The 25,314-nt window shown below is 41.7% G+C and overlaps 4 protein-coding genes across 6 annotated transcripts; 3 read left to right on the top strand and 1 right to left on the bottom strand.

The window, feature by feature from the left end:
* Window positions 1-348: 348 nt before the first annotated feature.
* On the top strand, window positions 349-4,438 carry lpar4 (lysophosphatidic acid receptor 4). Of its 2 annotated transcripts, none has more exons than XM_026331129.1 (3): window positions 349-627; window positions 2,454-3,247; window positions 3,332-4,438. In XM_026331129.1, exons 2-3 carry the CDS (start codon window positions 2,672-2,674, stop codon window positions 3,818-3,820), a joined length of 1,065 nt encoding a protein of 354 aa, XP_026186914.1. In that variant the 5' UTR covers window positions 349-627; window positions 2,454-2,671; the 3' UTR covers window positions 3,821-4,438. The 2 variants fall into 2 exon arrangements, with proteins under 2 accessions (XP_026186914.1, XP_026186913.1); XM_026331128.1 differs by having other exon boundaries at window positions 349-656.
* A 2,528-nt stretch (window positions 4,439-6,966) lies between these two features.
* p2ry10 (P2Y receptor family member 10) lies at window positions 6,967-10,874 on the top strand. Its single transcript, XM_026331127.2, has 4 exons — window positions 6,967-7,325; window positions 8,631-8,899; window positions 9,007-9,187; window positions 9,589-10,874. The coding sequence occupies exons 2-4, from the start codon at window positions 8,703-8,705 to the stop codon at window positions 10,408-10,410; spliced, it is 1,200 nt and encodes a 399-aa protein (XP_026186912.1). The 5' UTR covers window positions 6,967-7,325; window positions 8,631-8,702; the 3' UTR covers window positions 10,411-10,874.
* Window positions 10,875-11,422: 548 nt separating this feature from the next.
* gpr174 (G protein-coupled receptor 174) lies at window positions 11,423-18,354 on the top strand. The gene is made up of 3 exons (XM_026331130.2): window positions 11,423-11,757; window positions 15,583-16,034; window positions 17,405-18,354. Exons 2-3 carry the CDS (start codon window positions 15,831-15,833, stop codon window positions 18,215-18,217), a joined length of 1,017 nt encoding a protein of 338 aa, XP_026186915.1. The 5' UTR covers window positions 11,423-11,757; window positions 15,583-15,830; the 3' UTR covers window positions 18,218-18,354.
* Window positions 18,355-18,529: 175 nt separating this feature from the next.
* LOC113144865 (integral membrane protein 2A) lies at window positions 18,530-24,507 on the bottom strand. 2 transcript variants are annotated; one of them, XM_026331132.2, is made up of 6 exons: window positions 24,201-24,507; window positions 23,689-23,826; window positions 21,423-21,608; window positions 21,197-21,307; window positions 20,009-20,153; window positions 18,530-19,837 (listed from the first exon to the last, which is right to left on the bottom strand). In XM_026331132.2, the coding sequence occupies exons 1-6, from the start codon at window positions 24,270-24,272 to the stop codon at window positions 19,743-19,745; spliced, it is 747 nt and encodes a 248-aa protein (XP_026186917.1). In that variant the 5' UTR covers window positions 24,273-24,507; the 3' UTR covers window positions 18,530-19,742. The 2 variants fall into 2 exon arrangements, with proteins under 2 accessions (XP_026186917.1, XP_026186916.1); XM_026331131.1 differs by lacking the exon at window positions 24,201-24,507 and adding an exon at window positions 23,914-24,102.
* Between the last annotated feature and the right edge of the window lie 807 nt (window positions 24,508-25,314).

Here is a 25,314-nt window from a genome sequence, read left to right as displayed (position 1 = left end):
TGGATGGATATTTCAGTGTAGTTTTTATTATTAGGTTTTTAATATCTTATGTTATTTTTTCCAGATTTTTTTTATTTTTTAATTTATGAATATATGTTTTTGATAGACATTATGACGTTTCATTTTTGTTAAAATTGTTTTAGCGGGATGTTCTTTTTTTAAAAATTATTTTTATGTCTTTATTCCAGAAAATAAAGAAAAGAAAAATAAAGTCTGCTCCAAATGACACTTCTCTGTGTCTTGTGTCCCCACGCTCCCGTCCCTTCCTCCACACTCTGGCCACCCCCCCCACCCCTGCTGTCCGGCCGAGGTGGTATTGTCTCGTTTCCTGTGACCGTGTAAGCAGCAGCTCTGGGCACGCACACACGGGGTGACCAAGCGCGAGGGATGAAATGCGGTCCCATTTCTAGCGGACGGACGGAGCGACTCAGGATTGACTGCAGTGACCTAACAAGAGCAGGAGTTGTTACTATCTTTTAAAAAAAAAAAAAGGTCCCGCTATTAATTTAGCTGTGTAGCTGTGTTGGACTCGGGGTAGCTGGATATTCAAAGCCAAAGAGACAGTACAAAAACATCTGAGTGAAAAAGCGTTTTTCTTTTGACAGCTGCGCCGCCTGCCAGACTGAGGTGAGCTGCCCCTGTCCCTTCAGCCGCCAGTAAGTCTTCCTTGCTTTGTCTTCAGACAATGACATTTTTGTGTCTAACTGACAAAAACATGTTTTGCCTTCAGCTGAGGGAAACTTTTGAGGAGCTTTCCTCCACAAAATGTGCTGGTTGGGCCGCAACGTTTGACTCCACAGACCCTAGTTGCTGTTCATCTACCAGGCTGTAAAACTCAGGCTGACTGTGTGTGATGTTTGATTCCACCTTTCAGCACAGTTTGCTATACAGACTGTAGGTGAACTGGTTGAATTAGTGTAACCAGCACCTCATCATAGTAATTTCTCTGTTTCTTGAAAACCTCACCAACTAGTTGTTAAGAAACAAAAAAAAAAAAAACCTGTAGGTTCACAGTGTAACATGAAGTTTTATCTAAAGAATATATAGGAAAATGAAATACCTTTCAGTATAGCCTAATGCAGTTCATTGCTACACATCAGTAATGTGTGGCTTCAGTAATTTGTTCACTGCATACACTGACTTGAATAAAGCTCCTGTAAGCAGTGCCTGGTTATTCTTAAAAATGCAGATTGTTCTCTGAAAAAAAAAAAAATGCTGAAACCAACAATTATTTTCATTCAGGATTATCAGTCCACCTCAACCTCATGTTTATCTGTTAACTATACGGTTAGTGACATATTCAGGAAGAAATCTGTAACATGACCTCAGAGATGAAAAACATACTTTGCATAACTCCCTTATCTGTAAGCTTTGGCAATGTTCTCTTGCCTGGTTGTTCGCTACCTTCCCTGCCTTTTTACTACCAGCACGTGAGAGAAAGGAACAGCTGGATGTGAGCTGAGCCTGAACTCGATCCGTTTAGATCAGCGGGTCCCAGAGGCCTGTTTCTGTCACTGTCATGGCCAGCTGCGGGGGCTATGTCAGAGGTCCTGGGCCTGAGCCACAGTACACAGATCCCTCCAGTGTGTGTGTGTGGGTGTGTGAGAGAGAGAAGACTGGCACATGTAGGTGTTTGCCTGCTTCTATATGCGCATGTGGAGACTTATGCATACGAAAGTGTGTGTTTGGCGCAGACGGGTACAGTGAGGACATTGTGAGGATCAGTGGAAGCTTTCTGAGAGGCGTGTGAAAACGCAGTAAAGATGTCACAGTGCAGCTGGCACAGTACGGGGCTGACGGACTGCTTAAATTTGTGTGTGTGTGTTGAAAAGACTGATAGATTGAGTCTTATTCACAGATGTTCAGGGTTGGGTGGGCGAGCTGTTTGGCCCAGGCTCACTGCTGACTTGGCTCTGTTACATAACACAAGATAAGGCCAGTTTAGCTTGTTAAAGCGACTGCTGTGTGCTGTTTTGAAATTGCACTCCCATTAAGTTGGAGGACTTGGGAGAAAGATAAAAGAATGGTCAAAAGGCCAAGAAGTCCTGAGTCTTCAGTCTATAATATAGGTCTTGCCTTCCTGCTCTGACTAACACAAATCTTCCACAGTCAAATGTCACTTTAAGTAAACTACATTGTCTTTTATAGTGTCTCAAATTATTTTAATTGTTCATGTGTGACAATAAAGTTGTTGTGGAGAACAGTGCTCTGTGATGATGGGAGCAGCTCTGGACTGCTTTTCCACCAAGCCAACATACTGACTTAAATAAGTCTTCTCCAAAATCTTAAAAATAAATTGAAGGCATGTTCCATCTGTTTCTCTTTAATGGTTTAATGACAACATGCATATACCAGTATGCTCCATCCTAGGGAGAACTGGACTTGTTTGCTTCTTGGTCTGTAACTTTTATAGTGAGGAAGTGACTGTGCGCTTTTTCCTTTTCTCTCCACAGGAGGACTGACCAGTCCTGCAGCCGCGCATCCTGATAGTCTCTGTCTCCATTTCTCTGTCTCTGTCTCTGAGCGCCCACGATGACTTGGAAAAGACTCGACTGGAGGATCCCCTACTGACAATTCTGATCCCCAGAAACCTGCACTGACTTGCTCCTTTCCTGGTGGTTCTGGTCAACCCTTGTACTGTGGAGCCCTTATACACCCCTAAGATCTAACCATGGCTAGTCTGGTGCTCAACGAGACTGGAATGGAGGACTGTGGCATTGATGACTCCTTCAAGTACAACTTGTACTCGGTTGTCTACAGTGTTGTCTTTGTTTTAGGCCTGGTCACCAATTGTGCGGCCCTCTTCGTCTTCTGTTTCCGGATGAAGATGCGCAATGAGACCACAATGTTTATGACTAATTTAGCATTATCTGATTTAGTATTTGTTTTTACGCTGCCATTCAAGGTTTTCTACAATGTTAACCGCCACTGGCCATTCGGAGATGGGCTGTGTAAGGTATCAGGGACAGCCTTCATCACCAACATCTATGGCAGCATGCTCTTCCTCACTTGCATCAGTGTAGATCGTTTCCTGGCGATTGTCTACCCTTTCCGCTCACGCTCCATCCGCACGCGCAGGAACGCAGCGCTGGTGTGTGCTGCTGTGTGGCTGACCATCGTAGGAGGTGGAATATCAGTGACTTTCTTCTCCACCATTAACAGCACAAACAGAGCTACCACTTGCTTTGAGGGCTTTTCCAAGAGCACCTGGAGGACCTACTTGTCCAAGATCACCATCTTTATTGAGGTAAGCAGACACACAAAGTCAACTTATTTATTTTACTGGAAACATAGAGGAGTTTTGTTATACTTTTTATTACTATTGTCCCAGATTGTGGGCTTCCTCATCCCCTTGCTGGCCAACTTGATATGTTCCTCACTGGTTCTGCGGACCCTGCGTCGCCCAGTGACTGTTGGTCATGGCTGTGACAGCAAGAAACGTGTTCTACGGATGATTATCGTTCATCTGGGCATCTTCATTATCTGCTTCGTCCCTTATAACTCTATCCTGTTCCTGTACGCCCTGGTGCGGACCCAGGCGCTGGCTAACTGCTTTGTGGAGCGTTTTGCCCGAACTCTTTACCCCATCACTCTGTGCTTGGCTACCCTTAACTGCTGCCTGGACCCCGTGGTTTACTACTTCACCTCAGAGAGCTTCCAGAAAAGCTTGACCATGGGAGGTAAAGGGTCTGGCTCCCGGCCTGAGAGCATCCCCCGCAGTGACACTGACACCCAGGACATATCAAACATTGTCCCGAGGGATACACACACTCTGGCTAGCAATGGAAAAGAGGCAAAAATATCTGAAAGCCAGTTCTGATTTAGCAGGGAAGATGGAAGGTAAAGAAGGACAGGGTGGGTTAGAAAGACAGAAGCCCTCTAACTGAGAAAATGAGCAATCAGCTGTTTGGTCCTGGAAGTGACAAACACATAACTCAGCAGATTAGTGAAGCCCTGAGGTAAGTCCTGAGGTATGGTCTGGGCTTTACAGATTAGTCCACCACTGGAGAACACAGGAATGTATGTGTGTGTGTTTATTATAAGCAAACACTACAGGGACCAGAGACCCAGCCACATCAGGACTATCTCTAATATTCCAGACACATGCAAAGCCTCTAAAAGACTCCAACATGTCATCACTCAGGCCTAACATACACAAACACTCACAAATGCACTGGATTGTGGATAAGATCGAGATTTCCGTCCACATTATTAAAATATGCTGTAAAGTACTTTTGTAAGACACTGAGCCCTTAAGTTTTATTATTATAAAGTTCCAGCTTTCACACTGCATTATATCATTTGTGACATTAATGTTATGACACTCTTCAGTGTGGTGAGACCCATTGTTATCATAACATGGCAGTGCGCTGACCTGCTGAGTTAAATTTGTCTCATGCTGAAATTTGAGGCCATTAAATGTCTGTTTTGAATTGCATTCGTGCTTGAATTTATTGTTTCTGTTCCCAGCTTTGTGCCTATTGGTTGGGTCAAACTGGCCTTTGTCAGTGTGACTGTAGATTTGTAGGAGTATTTTTTCTGCTGTGGCTCTTGATTTTCACCAAGCAGCCTGTGTAATCAGAGGGCAGCTCTAATTCAGTTGAGGACGTGGCCTCTGTGCTGTGTCACAGGCCAAATGCTTATTATGACCAGAGCAATTGTTCATTGTTTGTTTCTGAATGAGGTCTCTCTGTTTTAATCTGGCCTTAGCATGCAGATCTGATCAAAATCTCAGAAACGTGCACACTCCAAAGTACGAGTGAACACTGTTGTCTAAACATAGAAAATCACTGTGCTGCCCTGCATGAAGCACAAAACAGAAGCCAGCAGAAACAGGAGTCTGAGTGTTGCTGATCGATTTGTGGGCCATTTGTTAAATATTTTTATCTGAAATGTCTCAAGTTTACCATCAGCAAATTAACCTTCTATTTCACTAACCCCCAATGAATCATCAAGAACTGCCTATTTCATAAGGATACAGCCTCTAACAGTGACAGTGTCTCTTCAGTGGGTCCTGAAAGTACTCAGAACCTTTTGCTTTTTGGTTTTCATTGTGTTGTACATTTAATTTCAAAGGGATAAAACTATCAGACGGGCCTTGGTCAAAGAGGACCTTCTACCAGAGATTCAGTCCTCTGCAGAGATGGGAGAAGCTGCCAGAAGGACGAACATTTCAGCAGCTCTCCATCAGTTAAGCAGCCAGATGGACGTCACTTTGAGTAAAAGGCACATACCCTGCTTGAAGCTTGTCCAATAGCATAGTCATGCTGTGGGGGTATCAGCGCCAAGGACAGGGAGACTGATCAAAACTGTTAAATGCAGTGAAGTGAAGTGATCTGACAGTGTGGAGATGGTTCACATTTCAGCACAGCAGTGACCAGAAGCAAACAGCAACTGGAGCAGCTTCAGCACAAGTCTCTGACTGTCCATGAATGGCCCAGTCAAAGCCCTGACTTAAACCCTGTCATTTTTTTCCATTTGAAATGAACTCTACAGGAAAGAGTGCAAAAGTGAAGGGACCTAAATAGCAGAAAGGTTGTTTATATGTTTCTTTATACAGTCTTTGGCTGGAAAAGTGAACTGATTTCTGCCTGGGACTATATATATATATGATGTTAGCACAAGTAGTTTTATTAAGTCTTTTATGGAGCAATGAAGACTTACAGACCCTTGCCCTTACTTGGGAATGTAATAAGCTTCTATACCTGCTGTAGTGGGGTGTACAGAGAGTTAAGTAATCCTAGTAGTTCTCTCTGGTCTAGTGAGTCATGTGAGCATGTGCATCCAACAGCAGACACAGACAGCAGTCGATGGGATCAGGGACAGGAGGAAGAGCATACAGGAGAGGAGGGGAATAGAAGAAGAGTGGGAGTGTATAAGTATGCAAGTGCTTGCCTGGTGGCTGAAAGTTTGTAGCAGAAGGCACTGAATAGCTCCCTCTTTCTTAAAGGAAAGATCTGTTCTTCAGATTTTCAAAAGAAAAAGCTGCATTACTTAGTAAACTGGCCTGTTCTGACCTCTAGTGGCTATCAGAGCAATATTTTAATTCAAGTGACTATACTAGTCTAAACATTATTGAGCTTTTACTGCTAAGTGTTTCTGAGTGTTTTAACATGTTCAGTCTGCCCTAACATTACACTGAACAGTGTACTTCATTAGCAGAGGAAGATGTAGATCTTAAAAAAAAAAAAAAAAAAGGCCTGGGAAGCTGTCAGCAACTCACTTTCGCTGGTTGTGAGTTGATGTGTCTCAGTGGATGTGAAATCAGCATGATGGTTAGAGCTCAATTCTGCTGCAGTGTCACTTCAGAAACATGCAAAACCTTCATTTTCAGAAGTCACAAAACTGAAACCATGACCACACTGCAAACGCTATAAATAGACACTCCTCAGTAGCAGTAATAACAGAAAACATACTGTAAAATCCAAACTTTCCAAAGTTTCTGAGGACTAAAGCACCAACTAAACATGTGAAATTACACATACATACACACATCTCTAACAATTAATGCTTTATTAAACAGTTTTTAAAAAGGAAGTGTTGCATCTGATAGGGGAAGCAGTAGGACACTTGCATTTTTTTTTTTTTTATCACAAGTCAAACCACTGCATGATGCAAATTGTGGCATTGGCACAATCTTACAGTATGGTAGCTTAGATGTGCCCATGCAAATTGAATGTGTGTCTTCAGACTGTGCTGTGTCCACTAACAAGATCACCTGCTTTAGAAACATTTAGAATTTCATATGCAAGAGGAAGAACTATCTACCCTCTTGTCTGTCTGGCTTCCGTTAGAATAAAGTCTTTACCTGTAACTGCTGTCATTTAGTTTTTTATAACCACACATTTTCCTCTTTGTGCATGCCCAGTGCTGTGTGTATCTTCAGCTTTGCTTGAGTTGCTAGGGGCTCAGTGACGTAACAGGCGGTAGAAAAACACTCACATGAGAAAGGACATAGCTTCCTCTTCCCCTCATCATCATACCCAAGAAACCGAAAGCCATGCAAGCCTAAGAACAGCCCACACTAGATGCCACCACCTATTGTAACTCCTTATTCAAGCAGAAACAACATCATTGGTGGGTTAATGCTGACTTTTTTGCATGCACATGCTGACAGGTTTTTTTTTTTCAGCCTTAAAAGTGCACCAGGAAGGTTTGTTGTTGACCCTGTTTGCTACCGCACAGCTTGAAGAGGAGAGCTTGTTTGTGCGTCAGCGTGCTGCATGCAGAAGTGTGTGAGGCATGTGGTTGATGCTGGTCACTTCTGGATGTCATCTTTCCCCTCTGTCCATGCTGATCCATTAAAGAGAAGACAGAATCAGAAGGTAATGACACAGTTTTTTCTTAGAAAGAGAATGTTTGAAAAATAGTAACACCCCTTTGTCTGATTCTTTGGGGTTAAAGTCACATTTCACACTTTGCTGATGACGGGGTTTGTGATCAAATGCATTCAGTATATTGTAGTATAAATTAAATCTGCATGTGGTGTAGTGGAGTAGTGGAGTTTTTTTTACATGTATTATTAAAGTCTCAGCTAAGTAATGACACTGCAGTAGTAACTGATGTGAGTGCACTGAAACGGTTTTCGAGCCTTGTTTTTAAGGCTTTTAAATTAGAAAACTTGTGTTTTCAGAAGGACACAGCAGTGTTAATAAAATTCAACTTGGCACATATCATTATATGTACCCAGTTAAGCTTAACCTGCATTACTTCCTTAAATTTAAGTACTGTGATACACTATTGCACAAGTCTTGACCGTATAGGTACCTGGAGACAGTTCGTTGGACAGCTGTAGCAGACAGATAACCTCAGTAGCCAATAGGAATAAGACTCAAAGCTGCTCAAAATTATAGTAAAGCAGTCACGTTCTTTCCTCCCCTTTTGGGGCAGCAGAGGAAGGGTGTGGCACTGCTGTGATGGCAGAAGGAAGGGTGATATTCAAGAGATAAGTAAAGCAATTGCTCTATCTCTCTTCTGCACATTTCCTGCTGTAAATTTTGAACAGACACAGATATCTCTGATTTATTACAATTTCTATCAGCCATGATTCATTTGGCATTGTGTAAATATCCTGCACATACTAAGCAGTACATACATACATTGTTACGTGAAGAAATTACAGTCTAGCCCAGATGATATGGCAGGGTGAATTAAATGATCAATAACACATTAGAAAAAATATCTACTAAACTAAACAACTACTACTACTACTAACTAAATTTGTAGTTAAAATCTAATGAAATATTACAGATTACAGCAGTCACATAAATGTAATTGAGTACAATGAATGTAGAATATTTGCATCTGAAATGTGAAGTATAAAACGATAGGAAATGATAGTACATCCAGTTTGAACTTTAGGTAGGTTTTGGTCAGGATATTATTTGATCTTTTGACCTAAGTTTAAGAAAAAGCATCTGACTAAGAAATATAAACATCAGTCAATCACAAAAGCTAATATGATGAATGACTTATAGCTTGGTTATATAAAATTAGTAAAAGGTTTAACAATGATTATAAATTTATTAGCTACATTCACATAAACTTTAAGAAAAAAAATTATACCGATATGGGATTAAAGTACTGGAGTGTTTTTCCATTACATATCAACTTTCATTTTCCTGCTTTAGGTGTCATGTGAGAGAAAGGATGATGGACTGACCAAAAAACAAGGGTAGCTGAATTATGTCACCAGTGTCCGTATGAGTGAAAGAATGACTCTGAATATCTCGGGGAGACGGGAGGCGTCCCTGGTTAACTCCTCTTTACAATGTGACAACAATATGACTGCCTGGGACGAGAGCATGGAGAAAATGTACACATACTTCTACTTGCTGCTCTTCATCCCTGGGCTGCTGCTCAATACCATTGCTCTCTGGGTCCTCTGCAGACATATTAGGTACAAACACACACAAAACAACACACACACACACACACACACACACACACACACACACATATATTACATTCTGGACATGGCTAACTCTTCTTTGTGTTGCTGGACAGGAAGAAGACCAAGGCGGTGATCTTCATGATAAACCTGGCAATGGCTGATCTGGCCCACATCCTCTCTCTGCCCCTCAGGATCTATTATTACTTCACACACACCTGGCCCTTTGGGCGAGGCGTCTGCTTGTTTTGCTTTTATCTCAAATACCTCAACATGTACGCTGCCATAGTGTTTCTGGTAAGCGGAAAGTTTTGTGAAAAATATTATTATATATATAATATATAATATTATATATATAATATATATATATATAACAATATTCTTCTGATACATCAAGGACGCATTAAGGACACTTTCCGCTTGTTTCTGGTAAGCGGAAAGTTTTGTGAAAAATATTATTATATATATAATATATAATATTATATATATAATATATATATATATAACAATATTCTTCTGATACATCAAGGACGCATTAAGGACACACCTAAGATAGCTAGGTGGAGTCAAATCTTAATGCATGACTTTAAAAATGACTCACTTTCAGGAAGTGTTCAAACCTGTGACAGTTTTACTTACTGTGGGAATGAATCTGACGATTTTCATCTCATTATTTTATCTGTTTCTGATGTCTGTAGGTGTGTATCAGTGTGCAGAGGTGTGCCTTCCTGCTCAACCCATTCTTAGTACGTCGTTGGAGGCGGCGCTATGACCTGTCAATCAGCATTGTGGTGTGGGTGGTGGTCAGTCTGGCCTGTTCACCATTCATCCTCATGCGGAGCAGTGACAGCTCTAACACTACCAGCATGAGCCCATCCAGTGTCAGTTCTACCAAAGCGGAGTGTTTTAAAGACTTGCCCATGCGTCCTCTGTCTTACTCTGTGATGATCACCATGATAGTTCTAGCTGAGCTGTTCGGTTTCTTCATTCCTTTGGCCTGCATTGGTTTCAGCTCTGCATGCATTGCCCTGTCCCTCATCCAGAGACAAACCAAGGATCAGGATAACTCCACCACACCCAACTCCTCAGCACACAGCAGGGTCCAGTCAGTCACCTCCAACTGTCAGGCCGACAAATATCAAGAAAAGCAGAAAAATGGTGAGAAGACACGTGCCCTGCGTATGGTGCTGAGCTGCTCTGCCCTTTTCCTGTTCTGCTTTGCCCCCTATCACCTCAACTTCATATTCTACATGATGGTGATGCAGAAAAAGGTGTCCCACTGTGGTACCACGTGGGTTGTACTTCATTTCCACCCGGTCTCTTTGTGCATGGCAAGCCTGAGCTGCTGCCTCAACCCTCTGCTTTATTACTTTCTAACAGCTGAGTTCAGGTCTCACCTTACCATTCGCACCTCCTCCTTTTCCTCCTCGCTACTCTCCTCCCCGATCAACTCCCCAAAACCTCGTCCTGCGCAGCAGAGACTGGTGAGCATGGAAAGCAGCTACTCTGACAGAGAGTAGTGCTATTCACAGGCAAATTTGTTTTTCCCTCAGGGAATGACAGAGATAAACATATAAAACATGCATCTCCATGAGGCACTTGAACTTGAACATAGACTTGGCAAGACGTTGGACAAGATCATTTCACATGGTAAATCTGATCCAAAGAGCTTTGACCTCAATGTGAAGATCACCCAGGGGACACTGCTACAGAACAAACAAAATTTTTAACCAGCAAGTGAAATGACACATCTATAATCAATATTTTATACTGAGAGTGCGTACCATCTCCATGTAAATATCATACTGTATATAAATATCATAATAATTGTCGCATGGTGAAAAATGTGTTTTTGTACATTTCTTATATAGCTCCTAATGTCAACCCACAGTGAAAATGCAACAATTTTGAATAAGCTAAAATGTTGAAGCTGTATGTGAATGCATGTCAGTGTATGGTAATAAAAGTAAGTGCTTTCTGTTGACCAGCAGGTGCCAGCTTATTTTGCTGTACTTCCTCTTGCAATGCAAAGTGGCAAAGACAGTTGGCAGCAGTTGTGGTAGCGCTGAAAAACTAGCAGAGGGAGATGGGCTTTAAACTGAAATTCAGCCCCCACACCCAGCACCTCCGTTCACATCTGCATCCTCTGAACCAACTCTGAGGCTACCCCCACCTCCACGCAGATGCACACAGCCCACCTTTGGAAACACACGTCTGAGTCACCATACCAAAATGTGCCTTCTTATTTTTATACTGTCACACTTTTTACATTCCGTCACATTTTATCATTCTTTTAGTTACTTAAAATATCATGTTGTGAATATGTATGAATATAAATATGAGAGAAAAAAAACAAAGGGAGTTTTCAAAGATAGCACAAAAGTTTCTGTTCCTAGTTTTAGTACTGATTCTCAGTCCTTACATGTTTTGGTTTGTCATTAAAAGCACACGCATGACACATAGGCGTTGTCCACTTGAAAAAAAAAAAGTGGCCATGAGCATAATAGCAGAAGTGTCAAAAATTCTTGTAAACCACTCCCCCACACTCACAGGAAGTCCTATGTGCTTTAACCCTCGGTACAGCAGACAGCCACAGAGAAAGAAAGGTAGATATAGATGTAGAGAGAGCACAGTGAGAAATTAAAACAGGAAATAACATTCAATTAGAGAAAAACAGCGACAGGAGGTACAGACAGAAGACACTGCATATGAGCTATAACAACAGAATAAGTGAAGGAAAAGTATGAGAAAGTGGAGGCGGGACAGAACTAGTGAATAGTTAGAGGGGAGGAGGGAAGGGATGGCCTGTGTGTTGACTGATGCTTTACACTTTTAACTTTTGGTGCAACAAGGCTTCAAGTTTGAAGGTGAGAACTTGTTAACTTTATAATCTTATATGTGATGTTTATATTTTAAAGAAACTATGAGTGTGAGCTTTTGTGTGAGAAGCTGGATGCTTTCAGTGTGGAGTCATGTCTCATGTGGGATCCCGTATGTTTCTTCAATGTGAGGAATGTCTGTTATGTTGAGGGTGTGTGTGTGTCTGTAAGACAGTGTTGGGGTGTCTGTGTGGTCCTCTATGTGTCTCTGAAAGTGTGCTGGATTTCAGACAGGGGGTCATGACATGGTTTGTGCGTTGCAATAGCACACATGGAGGGACCTGGGTGCTCACATTTTGGTTGCTGATACACGAGGGCAAATGTCGTTTCTTAGAGGGAAAACTGTAACAACCCACAGAAAGAGATGAATCACAGTGGGTAAAATAATGTGTTTCAACTGGCTTGATCTGAGGACTAGAACAGCTGAATTCTGAGGTAGGGGTGAAAAAGAAAAACTCTTGATTCTTCAAATGCCCTTTAGCCAGTTTAATGCACACACAACAGGCTCCAAACATGTGCTGTGATGTCCCTGTCACAATAAGATGATGCCAGCAGATATCTTGATAGTTGAACATTGTTAATATAATGTAACCTCACAAGAAGGAAGTGAAAGTTCAACACTGATTGTCGCCTATGATAGCCTACTCTACAGACTTAAACTGTATGTGCAAATGTGAGAGAAATCAGAGAAGAATTGCTCTAAAAAGTTCAAAGGTTCAAAGGTGATGCTAGAAGACAGTCTGGGGGTTGAGAGTCCAGTGGGACTTGTGTCTGTGTCCTGTAAAGCAGCATAAAAGGCAGTCAAAGAGCAGAGGCAGGAACCAGACTTTATATCTTATAAAGTAGAGCTGTACAGCATCCAAGGTGGATGAGATCGCTGCTTTACTCATTTAATGAACAGAGGGATTTGGAATAATCCCTCTGTTCATTAAATGCCCTCGCTGAGAAATACTATACTGCTGTGATGTACAATTTTGAGGTATTTGTATTTTACTTGAGTGTTTTGTTTTTATGCTTCTTTGATACTTTTACGCCAATCTAGTTCAGGAGGAAATGCTACACTCATCTGCACTTACGATTAAAATTTAATATAAATGCAATAACAAACTTTTAAAATACAATGCATTATTGAAGATGAAACCAGCAGGTTATTCACTTGTAACTCATTCATTAAAATTACAGTGGCAATACAGGTGGGGCACCCTATCATTTTCTGATGTCTGTAAGTCTTGATGGTCCCACCTCTAAATTTCCTGAAGAATATGTACTTTTACTTTTGATACACTTTTTTCCTGCTAACATCTCTGCATTTTCAATTAAAGATTTTGAATTTATTTAAAATAGAGTAATTTTCCAAATTACTGGTAAATTTACTTAAGTAACATGTATGTGCACTAATTCCAACAGTGCTGTGATGCTTGTAAAGCAGTTAGGCATAAATAATAATCAGTGTATCTTAACGGTGCAATGTGTAATGTGGAATTTAGAGCGATTAGCAGAAATAGAACATAGTACGCATAAATATGTTGACATTTGTATGTAAGCACTGGAAAATACCAATCAATGTATTTTCTTAATCTTCGAATGAACTTAAATCAACATAGGGAATGGGTGCCACCATGTTTTTACAATAGCCCAAGATGGACAAACCAAACATTGTCCCTGGACAGGGAATTGTGTTTTGTTTTAAAAGTGACACAAGCTGGAACATACTGTACCATCTCAGATGAGGGTGGAAGGTTCAAAGTTTCAAAGTCTGCTTTATTGTCAGTTCTGCCACATGTAGAGCACATACAGAGAATCAAAATTTCATTACTCTCAGACCCTTGGTGCATACAGATAAACACTAAATACTACATAGTGCAATGTAAAAATTACAATAAGGGCATGCAAAAAAAAAACTTAGATAAGAAGTAAAAAAAAGATAAACAAGTACAAATGGCATAAAGCACATAGCAGCATGGCATACAGTGGGCAAACTGGGGGAAGACAAAATGAATTGGTATTTTCCAGCTTCTGATTGGCAGAACACACCTGACCCAGGTAATCAGCATTGGTAAAGCAGGGATTGTTGGAAAACAAGCAGGGCTGTGGCCCTCAGTGCCCACCTCTGCACTATACCAACTATGGACTGCTTCATTTACCTTAAATTACTAAAAGCCACTGTATTCAGACTGTTGACTTCGGAGTTTTTACCACACCCTCCAAAGGTTAAATTGGATGGCAAAGAGTTGTTTCCTTATTGCTTATCAAACAGCTTTAGATAATAATGTTCTGAATAACTATACTATACATTTTCAGTTACTGGAACATATAAAACTACTCGCCTCTACCCCAGATAAAATAGCCCTTAGGAATTCTGGACCTGTCCTCAATTCAATTCAATTCAATTCAATTTTATTTGTATAGCGCCAAATCACAATACAAATCATCTCAAGGCACTTTACAAAAACTAAAACTAAAAACCCAACAAATCCCTTATGAGCAAGCACTTGGCGACAGTGGAGAGGAAAAAACTCCCTTTAACGGAAGAAAAAAAACCTCCAGCAGAACCGGGCTCAGTTTGGGCGGCCATCTGCCTCGACCGGTTGGGGTGAGTGGATAGAGCAGAGAGAAAAGAACAGCAAAAATAAACAACAAATAGACACTGCAGAAGCAAGAAGCAGAAAGACATGATGAGCAATTTGTTTTTCACTGTTTCACATTATCATTTCAGTCTCATCTGCAAAAATACTGTGCGTGAAAGACCAAAACAATAAAAGCAGCATCATCTTTTCTGTTCCACTTATTCTTAAACAGTTTTTATGGGTTGTAGCAAAAGCAGATAAACCAGCTCAACATAGTGTACACCAATGTTTACAGCAGTGGGTGCATCACACCTACAAGCTGGAAGTTCAGCTCTAGACATGACTGTGCATTTCCATTTGACATTAAAATCAGTATCTGAAATTAATCAGGGTTTAAGGTAAGTTGTTAACATTCTCCTCTTCATTATGTGTGTGTCAATCTAGGTGTCACCACATACAGCTGTTTCTCATATATAAAAAAGATTTAGAGATGAGAGTTTGCCTTGGTGTGATCTGTCAGCCACATGCATGGTATGACTTGATAACCCTGCTAGTTTCACTGATGCCTCACTCTGAGGCGTTTACATACTGTACGCTACCCTGCAGACAGAGATGCTAAGCAGGCAGCACGTGGGAAACTGTACCATTAACCTCAACGGTGGTGGGGGTGGAGGGGAAGGAGGGAGTTCATATTTACTGTAAATGTCAGTGCCACAAACTTTAATCTCACACAGATAATATATTATTATATGCACTCTTCAAACACTTACAAAAGCAACCTGAGGCCACAGCTGAGTAGTGTTGTGTCTGCATGCATGACTGAGTGTTGTACAATGTGCTTCATGTCCTACAGGGAAATCTTTCTCATTCATATTTGATAGGAACCTCAGCAACATGCAGAGCATGCGGCTACGTGTGGCTGGTTCACAGAGACAATAATGTCATTCTGTTTTCAAAAGATACAGGCTTTCTTTTTCAGTGAGAAGCAGGTGGCCAGTTTGTCACGGTCTTATCTGTACGATTCTGACAACCACATCTAGGTCACAAGAACAGTTTAGACACCCATGTAACCTTGTTTTTAGAGCTGTGGGAGGAAAAGATGCAGAGCAATGAGGTGTCAGTGCAGCCAACTCTTAGACAGACACTAAGACTGTATTTCTTTTCTGCTTTGTGTCCAGTGAACATAGTTTTACATTTCTCAGTATAAATGTCTTTGAGTTGAGCCTTTCTTTTCTCCTCTACTAAGGTACTGTATTCTTGGAACCCTGAAGATTCATCAGTGCTGGACACCAACTTTACTCAAAGACCACCTCTCTCTCTATGATGCTGCAGAGTGCTGAACTGTAGTGGTACAGGCTCATTGCCATAATGGACAGCATGGAAGTTCAAACACAGCAATCACCAGACCACCAGCAGCTTCCCTGATACAAGCTTCCTGTCGGTTCACAAGGCAGCTTGTCTTACGCATTAAGTGTGAACAGGCCTTGGCTTAAAATGATCTCCATTAACCGAAGCTGTAATATCAGTGAAGATCTGCGGACGTACCAGCACCATTTGTACGCAGTGGTGTACAGTGTGATCTTACTACCAGGCCTGCTGGGTAATGTGCTGGCACTCTGGTTCTTCAGGGTCTACGTAAGAGAAACCAAGAAAGCTGTGGTGTTCATGATGAATCTGGCTGTGGCCGACCTGCTGCAGGTAAAAATCCTTTTGTTTGATTACGTTTGTGTTAATTCAATAGCTGTAGGTCAATGTAACTCTTTCTCTCAGACTGTTGTCTCATCTCATTTAATATAATTTGACTAAAGGACAATGATTTATAACTGATGTTTTCTGTTCTGGAAGAAATGGTAGGGTTGTTATAATTTTCATTATTGATTAATCTATCAATTCTGATTTCAGTAACAGTCTATTTTACTTTAACTCGACCCAAAATAATAGTTTATAAATCACAATCAATGTTTTTCATGCATTATGGATTATTATTCTATTATTCTACATATTAACTTCCTCTAATGAAGCCTCCATATCTGTTGATTGATAACAGGATAATTTGATAAGTATTAATTATAAACAAATATAACAAATCTTTACATAATGTAATAAAATAGCTCTGTATACAAGTATAGAAAGCAGACGTGCTTAGCTTGAAAGCTCAAAAACTCCAGATCCACTTATTACATTTCTGGCAGAGCTTTCAGCCACAGTCTGTTGCCTTCATTAGTGAATGGTGTTTGCTCAGTTATCATGGAGAGTGAAGAAGAGCTACTGACAGATGAGAACAAACTTAATAAATATTAACATTCCTACTTCAGAGCTATTAGAACTGTTGCCTCACAGCAAAAAGGTCTCTGGTTTGAAACCCATCAGGGGCCTTTGTGTGTGGAGTCTGCATGTTCTCTCTGTGCTTGTGTGGGTTTTCTCCAGGTACTCTGGTTTCCTCCCACAGTCCAAAAACATGTATGTCAGGTTGATTGGTGACTCTAAATTGCCCATAGGAGTGAGTGTGAGTGTGTGAGGTTGTTTGTCTCTATGTGGCCCTGTGATGGACTGGTGACCTGTCCAGGGTGTACCCCTGCCTTTCACCCAAAGAGAGCTGGGACAGGCTCCAGCTGATCCATGTGACCCTGGTTAGGAATAAGTGGGTATAAATAATGGACACTTCAGTAGTTCATATAGGCTAATCAATAAATATAATAAATAAAGGAGTAATATTTAAAATTAAGTAAACTCTGAGTATGTATATTTGTGAATACACTAGTTCAGGGTGCTTTAACAGCTTTAAAAAACAGTGTTATAATGTGTAATAACTTGGTTGTTATTGTTCATATTTGCTTATAAATGCTAATGTTACCAGTTAATGTATTAAATGTCAAAAGCCCTCTGAGAAACTGTGAAAATTGCATTTCAGAGTTAGAAGCTAGAATGAGGCCATATCCCATGATCTAAGACGGACTTTAAACTATGTGAACTGATTCTTTAAACTTTATCACAATAAAAGTATAGCATCCAAAGAAAACAAGATTTTTTCCTTCTACAACCATCCTGACACTTTTCACTCTCCTCAGCTGCTCTCCCTGCCTCTGCGGATCTACTACTACCTGAACAACACCTGGCCCTTTGGTCACCCTCTCTGCATGATGTGCTTCTATCTCAAGTATGTCAACATGTACGCTTCTATCTTCTTCCTGGTGTGTGTCAGTGTGCGTCGCTGCGAGCTCATCATGCGTCCGCTCCAGTACAACTCACCCCGGCGAAAGAGGGACCTGGTGATCTGCACCTCCGGCTGGGTCTTCGTCTGTCTGGCCTGCCTGCCCTTCCCTCTGCTCAGGAACTCCAGCAGCCAACCACACAACACCTCAAAATTGCTCCCTGGAGATGACCAGGTGTGTTTCTCAGAGCTGCCCATGATAAGTGTCAGTACCACGACAGCCTGGGCACTCCTCATGACAGCGGAGCTGATTGGTTTCATCATCCCACTCATCTTGGTGTTGGCCTGCACCTGTCTGACTGCCGGGAGCCTCAGGGAGTCGACAGCCGGGGCATTTCCTGACCGAGGAGAGAAGCGGAGGGCGCTGAGGATGGTGCTGAGCTGTGCCGTGGTCTTCTTGGTGTGCTTTGCTCCGTACCATGTCACCATGCCCCTGGACTTCCTGGCAAAAGCCAATGCCCTTACTTGCACCATGAAGAACGTGATTCTGCGATGTCACCCGGTCACACTATGTCTGGCCAGCCTGAACTGCAGCCTGGACCCGCTCATCTACTATTTCACAACCGATGAATTCTGGAGGAGACTTAGCAAACCAGAGATACCAGAGAGCATGTCTTTCAGCAGGCGCCTGTCCTGCTTAACCACAGGAGAGGAGACACAGGATAGTTGAAGTAAATCTCAACCACTAAACCCTGAAGTCTATGCATGAAACACCATTTACATGAACACTTCTATGAAACATGGGATTCAACATAGGATTTTTTTCTATTTATTTTCCAATAAAAGGTTTTGTTATTTGTAACTGTGTTCTCTGGGGAAGAGTGAGCTGTTCTTGTCATGAAGGATGGATTTGCATTATATTTAAGAAAAACAGATTACAGTTTTCACAAATGTTATTGTGCTTCTCTTGCAAAGGATAAGGTTAGTGCTGGGTAAAATGATACATGATCACAATGATAAGGAAAACAAATTATTCAGTAGATGTAGAAATGCAACTTTATTCAACAACAAGGAAGATCAGTTCAGTAGCTGCACACAACATGGGCTTTATCTAATCTTCTAGTGTTTAGGTAAAAAGCTTAAACAGAGACACATTTGTACAAGCACACATCCTGTCTGATTGTCTCTCTGTGAAGATTTTGAGTGGGAAACCACTGAAAATGACTTTATTTGGAAAAAGGTTTTCAAAAAAATCAAGGACAGTTGCTTTAAGTGCAAAAACAACTGTATGTTGATAACTTGTTCCTGTGACAGTTTTAAACATATAGGATTCTTTTTTAAAAAAAAATGAGCTGAACTGAGAGGAACATATTTTTTTTCAGATGTTGTATTTTATGGCAATACAAAATCATAAATTATAATTCAAAAACTCATGTTTTCAAAGTCAAAATTGGTCACAATTGCCCTCAGTAGTCAAACAATCACCCTTCACATTTAATTTCACACATGAGGCAGAAACAAACACTGGCCATAAAGGCTGCTGGACTGTTCATAGTCAGGTTTACATTTAATCATCATGCAGCAGGAGAGCCTCACTGAGAAGCAGGGCACTCTGGGAAAGCGGTGACTGACAGCTCTGGCCTTGTAGTACCATCCGTAAAAACATGAGAACAACCATGTTACTGAACGTGTACTGTAACTCTACGGCACCAAACATTTCCATGGTGAACTGTGCTAAACCACACTAACACTTAGTATATCTTGTCAAGGCTAAGAGTGGGAACATTAGACTGACACACAGACAGGTCTGATATGAATGGCTCCTCAGTATCACTAGGATATACTACCAGTAGAATGACTAACACCCCCCCCCATCTGCCGGTGACTGAAAGTCATAACACAGTAACAACTATAAGCTCAGTCTGCAGGAAGCTACAGCAACAGAACAAAAACCAACATAACAAATACAGTGTAGTTATATCTTTAGCAGGCTGATACTAGTTAATAGTACAAGACTAGCTAGTGAATACATAAGCAAGAAAGTTTAGACTGATACAGGTGGGGGAATACAGCAGAGGAGGGGGCAGGGCTATATAATACCATAACTTATCACGGGGGTTAAACCAGGGGAGGCAAAAACTGGAATTAAGTTTTATACAAAAGTAACTTTCTGCTGAAAGCTGCTTCCTCCTTCACCTACTCCCACAGACTCCCTCCTGTCGTCTTTTTCTCTGACCTACACCCATGCTTTCCCATCAAGCCTTGCAGATCCTGGTCTCAGTGACAAACTTATTCTCAAAGTGATGGATGGCGAAACATTCCTCCGCAGAGCGCTTCTGGATGCCCCCCCCTGAAAGACACATAAACATACAAGCACTTATCCTACAAAAAAAAAAAAAAAAAGGTTGACCGTTTGAGAAGTGCATTAACTAGTTCGCAATGATGGAAGTGTATAAGTAAAACACATGCTGACCACATTTTCTGACAAAATGTCGGCTTTCGCTGTACACTACACCCATACCTGGCAGGCTGGCACGACGTTGCATTCTGTACGTTTCCTTTCCATCACACAGTCGGCGAATGTAAAAGCCCAGAGGCTTGACGTCATCAATACGCTCTGTCACCACCAGGTCCTCGTGCACCAGGTAGCTGCGGTAAGAGCCAGACTGGGACAAAACATGGACCAGGAAGAAATCAGAAGAAAAGCAGTGAACATGACTGCACCTAGGTGTGAGGGCTACATGTAGGAAGGACTGTGATTAATGAATCATCCCAAAAATTCTGCATTTTTAAACACTTTCACACTAGATATTGAAATTTTCTGATTGCACTACCACCCACAAAATGCCAAATGATTTACAACATGTCATGGTGGATAACTCAGTGAAATACATGAAACCAACTCTCACTACACAGCTTTAAGACTCATTTCACTCTTACTACTCTTTACTAAAACTGAAAAAAGCATATGCTCTATAGGAACCTGACCACGAACAATATGAAAATCTGAAGGTCAGTAACAAAAAAAAAACAAAAACATCTTTTGTCTGTTAAAGATCATCTTTGGTTAAAAAATACTGATCAATCCACATTCATTTTTTAGCCAAATATCATAAAAGCTATTATATGATTTGCCATGAAATCTGGTAAATATAACCTCAGCATGGAGTTACATTGGTGATCTCTTGCTATTTCATCTGGTGCCATCATCACAAAAAAAACAAAACTGGTTTATGACCAGTTATCTGCAAAATGTAGGACGTTCCCATCTGCCAGAGTCGCATTTTCTTTAGTGCTAATTAACAAATGGTAGCCTGTTAAATCTGTGTCCCAAATTCATGCTGCATGCTGATTCTGAGGAGGTTTTGAGCATGTAGTGCGTTTCACACAAGAAAAGTGCCAGACCCAAATCCAGTCTGGTTCATGCAGTTTCTGTTATCACAGAATATCTGAAATAAGTAAAGGTGACGTTCAATATTTCACTTTACAAATTGTAGACATATCAGATTTGCACAGGATTAAAACCCAATCTCTGGAATTACAAATCCCCCGTGTTTCCCCAGATAATATTTAGCCCTTAATATAAGGGGTTTTGCAAGAGCTGGAGAGAGCACTATGCAAATACAGTTTTCCTTCTATTGTCCAAGCTACAGTAGGTCTCAGAGCTGGATCCTGAGCTCCTGTTAGCACCTCGAGGACACAAACTCACCATCAGCTGGGAGAACAGGTCAATGAGATCCTGAGGGGGAAGCACCACTGAGGTGTTCAGAGGAATCACAAAGCAGGTCCTCAGGGTCAAGTCCAGATATGCCGTCAGCTTCTACTCACACACACATACACACACACACAGATCAGTCAGGAAAGAAATTCGACCACACTAAGAAGAACTACAGCTACAGCTCCTTGTTCACTCCTTGGGTATGTGTAAGTGTTACCCTGTTGAAGTCATGGAGGATGTAAGCGGGGTCTCCAGGTCTGAAGCGGGGAGGGGGGACACTGATGACTGCCATGCTGTCGGAGATTTCCACCTCCTCCTCCACCTGTGGCAGGTAGTACGGCTGGCTTTCTCCAGCAGCTCCAGCTGACATGTCATTGAACTGCATCGCACCATGATACAGCCTCTGGAGGGGGCATGGCCGAGTGAAGAACAAATTACAACTCTGTGATTAATATGAATCATTTTTAAAATGTGGTCACGTGTCACACACCAATATTTGTATACTGCCAACAGGACAACAACAATACAGAGGTCTATGTTTATTTATAACCAATAGCAAAGTGGGGGTTATCCACTGGTGATATTCTTAGATGGTAGGCAGGGGGAGCCAAACCACTTGCTGGGTTTGTTTGGGCAAAGGACAGTAAGAGACAAGTTTCAACTCTCACATGTGACACAAATGTGACTTGGTCTGAAAACAAACTTAAAGCTTGATGAAATTATCTTCAGTACTTATAGAGCAGAAAATATTCTATATTATTTCTATTCAATATGAATTTTGAATTATGAATATGAAACTGAATTTTTTTTTTACTCTGCTGTAATATAAACTTTTTTTAATGCTTGTGTATATTTTTCCAAAAATGATGTGTGTTTAAGTTTAAAAAAAAAAAAAAAACATATATATACAGCTGCAATGACACAAAGAGTGAAAAATTTAAAGGGGTCTGAATACTTTCCGTACCCACTGTAAATATATATAGAAATATAAATATATGGAAAATATATATATATATATATTTAATATATGCAAGTCAGAATCCATGTTTCCCACCACAACAGTGTCATCAGCAGTCACGAGCAGCCTAAATAATGCTCCTCACACTCAAATAACTTGTTTTTATAAACACTCGACATTATTGCTGATGTGAATTCTTCTGTGCACCTTCTATGGCAGTACTGTTCACTCTGGCCTGTCTATCAATGCAGCTCACGTGTAAAGTGACCACTCTGTACTAAACTCCTGTATCATCATGTGTTACCTATAAGACCTGTGTCTTTGTTCATCTGTGATGTGAAACCATCAGGTTTCCACAGTCACAGACAGAAAACGTGTCTGTACTAATGATGATGTGATAAAAGTGAGTGCCTCTCCCGCCGGACTGCTAGCAGCACCTTTTAGAGTGGCCCAGTCAGAGCCCAGACCTCAACCCGATACAGACTCTATGGAACGACCTCAAGAGCTGCGTCAGGTCTGTGAGGAAGAACGGTAACATTGTGCAGGTCTGATCCAGAGCTACAAGAAGCACCTGCTTGAGGTTGTTGCTGCCAAAGGTGGTTCGACCAGTTATTAAAACACTGTTGCCATTACTTTTTACACCATCACTATTCGTATCTTTCACAAAGGTATGAAACACCATGACTGTTTGCCTTTATCAACTTAGAAATACTGTGTTTCATAACCAATTTATGCAGAAAACCAGGAAATTGCAAAACACCACCATTACCAAACAGAAAATTAGTATTAAACAGGTGCTTTCTAGTTCTGTAAGTAGTACATGTTGTACTGAGTTTCATCACATCCCCTGAAGCATATGGGGTGTTGGTCCTTTGACAAAGTTTACCCATGTCAAATAGCTGATGTGCACATAAACCACACAGAAAACTCATAACACATTAACACCAATACAGAGTTTTAGGACAGAAAAGAACCTTATTACAGTCTTAGTACAGTTTCATGGCTGAGGAAGTTGCAGTAGTCATTCTGAACCTGAAGGCTGACTGAGGGCTTTCTGTGTGGAGTCTGCATGTCTCCACTATGGCACATTTCATTTACCATGTGGCAGGTTCTGGGTGGGTTTTGTCCAGGCATGCTGGCTTTCTTCCATAACCCAAATGTTTGCACGTAAACTGTCTGTAGGTGTGAATGTGTGTCAGCCGCTGGAAAGCTAGAAAGCTAGTGTGTGTTGTACCACTGAAACTTAAAGGTCTCAGTAAATATAGAGACATACATAACATCATTATTGTCATATTAGCTTTACCTCTTTGGTCTTCCACTCCATTTTCAGGCTAATGTTTATTTACAACTATCCTCTAGTCATTTGTAGAGGGTTAACTAGTCAGTTAGAACTATGTGGTGCAAGCTGGTCCAGTCCAGTGATACATTAAAATCTACACAACTACCACTATTACTGATGATAAAAAAAAAAACACACACACACACACACACACACACACACACACACACACACACACACACTCACCTTTGGCATGAAGTATCGGTAGAGACAAGCTCCCCCCACGATGAGCCCGCTGAGGATGAAGGCGATGCCCAGCAGGCTGAGCAGAAAACGACCCGCGGAGCCGCTGTTGCCCGATGGAGCAGAGGCCAGCTCAGGGTCCTACAGACGCACACAGACACACGTGAACACACAACACAGCCAGTGTCAACAGCTCAATTTGAAGCAAGATTTCAACCATCAACCTACACAGAGGTTAGACTGAGCAATGCTAACTTCTAACCCCACTGGGTGTTTGGCCTCTGCGGAACAGCTGCTCGGGAGATGGGCGGTCCCACCGTGTGCTGCATCAGGTGCAACATGGATCCCCACGCGTTTTGCGACACATATGGCAACATGTAATAATGTGTCTGCGATGTGCATGAGCGGATATATACAGGCGTTCACGGATAAAGTCAGCGGGCTCAGCTGACCGCTCGCCGAAGGCCTAACTTACCGCCCGGCTAAAACGGACACACTGAAGCCCGTCAGCTCACCTTCACAGCGGCTGGCACCTCTTTGCCCAGCGCCTTCTGGGCCAGAGCCGAGTTAAAGGCGATCTTCACCATGCTGGAGTGGAAACCTCAGCTCGGGGCTCTTGTGCAAACAAAAATGGAGACACGCTGTCAGAGATGGACTGCGCTTATTCTCGGCTGCTCCGCGCTGTGACGCACTTTGCAGCCACTGCTTTATGCGGCGCTTCCGGTGGCTGGAGGGGATTAAGATGACATCCGGAACAGAAGCTAGAGAGGATCTACTGCAACCTCAGGCTACATAGCGTATATAAGCAGCTGACGCCTGACCTCCTTTAAATGACTGTTATTACTGGTTTGACATTGACCACTGCAACCATTTATTGCCTCATTAAATGCTTCCACTAGCCTCTCCGGGGACTTCATCTGTGTAGCATTGACGCCACCTGGTGGCCGCAGGCGGTAACTACCGTCATGCTCCCCATCAGGATAAATCAGCTTTCGTTTTTTTGGACTGGATCTATTAACACAAGACCTGGATTACTGACACTTCAGTTGAACTTGTCTTTCTTTACCTCCTACATTCTGTACAGTACATGACATAACATTAACTCAGTCTTGCACAAACTTCACTCTTCACTGTAATCTAATAAAAGTAATATTTGGAGTGTATAGTGTAGCCCATTCATCCCTCTGGATAGTCCACCCTGTAAATTGACTCTGTAAATATATTCCCTCCTACTTGCTGGGTACTACCTGCCAGTGCGTCTGCCCACTCACAATGACACACACAGACCAGTGCCAAGGGCTGCACAGTGTGTCTGACACATATCCTCAGTCCTCTCTCTCTGCTCTGTGGCAGCCCTCTGCTTTCACTCTCCTGACTCAGAGTTGTACGTATGAGTAAATAAACACTTATTGCTACTCCAGCACTCTTAATTCCATGCAACCTGGTGGCACCTCTCCAGCCCTCTGCACTGCAACTCTGCTATATACATCTCTTCTCTCTCACAACCACACACATAAGCATACATGCACTCTGCCAGGCTATGATATTTCCTCTGCTAAACAGACAGATTGGACCGGTAATCACCACTGAAAGGCACATAAACAGAGCATTTGATTTCTGTACCTAACC

This window comes from Mastacembelus armatus, chromosome 10, assembly GCF_900324485.2.
Source record: "Mastacembelus armatus chromosome 10, fMasArm1.2, whole genome shotgun sequence".
NCBI lineage: Eukaryota > Metazoa > Chordata > Actinopteri > Synbranchiformes > Mastacembelidae > Mastacembelus > Mastacembelus armatus.
Note: the sequence above shows the minus strand (reverse complement) of the source record. Positions and strands in the feature narration are given on the sequence as shown.

Bases quoted from the DNA above. Each gene is read 5' to 3' on its own strand.
- gpr174 (XM_026331130.2), top strand. From the start codon at position 15,831: ATGATCTCCATTAACCGAAGCTGTAATATCAGTGAAGATCTGCGGACG. The intron at 16,035-17,404 runs GTAAAAATCCTT...CACTCTCCTCAG, and splicing joins CTGTGGCCGACCTGCTGCAG to CTGCTCTCCCTGCCTCTGCG.
- lpar4 (XM_026331129.1), top strand. From the start codon at position 2,672: ATGGCTAGTCTGGTGCTCAACGAGACTGGAATGGAGGACTGTGGCATT. The intron at 3,248-3,331 runs GTAAGCAGACAC...CTATTGTCCCAG, and splicing joins AGATCACCATCTTTATTGAG to ATTGTGGGCTTCCTCATCCC.
- LOC113144865 (XM_026331131.1), bottom strand. From the start codon at position 24,087: ATGCACATCGCAGACACATTATTACATGTTGCCATATGTGTCGCAAAA. The intron at 21,609-23,688 runs GTGAGTGTGTGT...TGCCCCCTCCAG, and splicing joins ACCGATACTTCATGCCAAAG to AGGCTGTATCATGGTGCGAT. The intron at 21,308-21,422 runs GTAACACTTACA...GTGTGTGAGTAG, and splicing joins TCCTCCATGACTTCAACAGG to AAGCTGACGGCATATCTGGA.
- p2ry10 (XM_026331127.2), top strand. From the start codon at position 8,703: ATGAGTGAAAGAATGACTCTGAATATCTCGGGGAGACGGGAGGCGTCC. The intron at 8,900-9,006 runs GTACAAACACAC...GTTGCTGGACAG, and splicing joins GTCCTCTGCAGACATATTAG to GAAGAAGACCAAGGCGGTGA. The intron at 9,188-9,588 runs GTAAGCGGAAAG...TGATGTCTGTAG, and splicing joins ACGCTGCCATAGTGTTTCTG to GTGTGTATCAGTGTGCAGAG.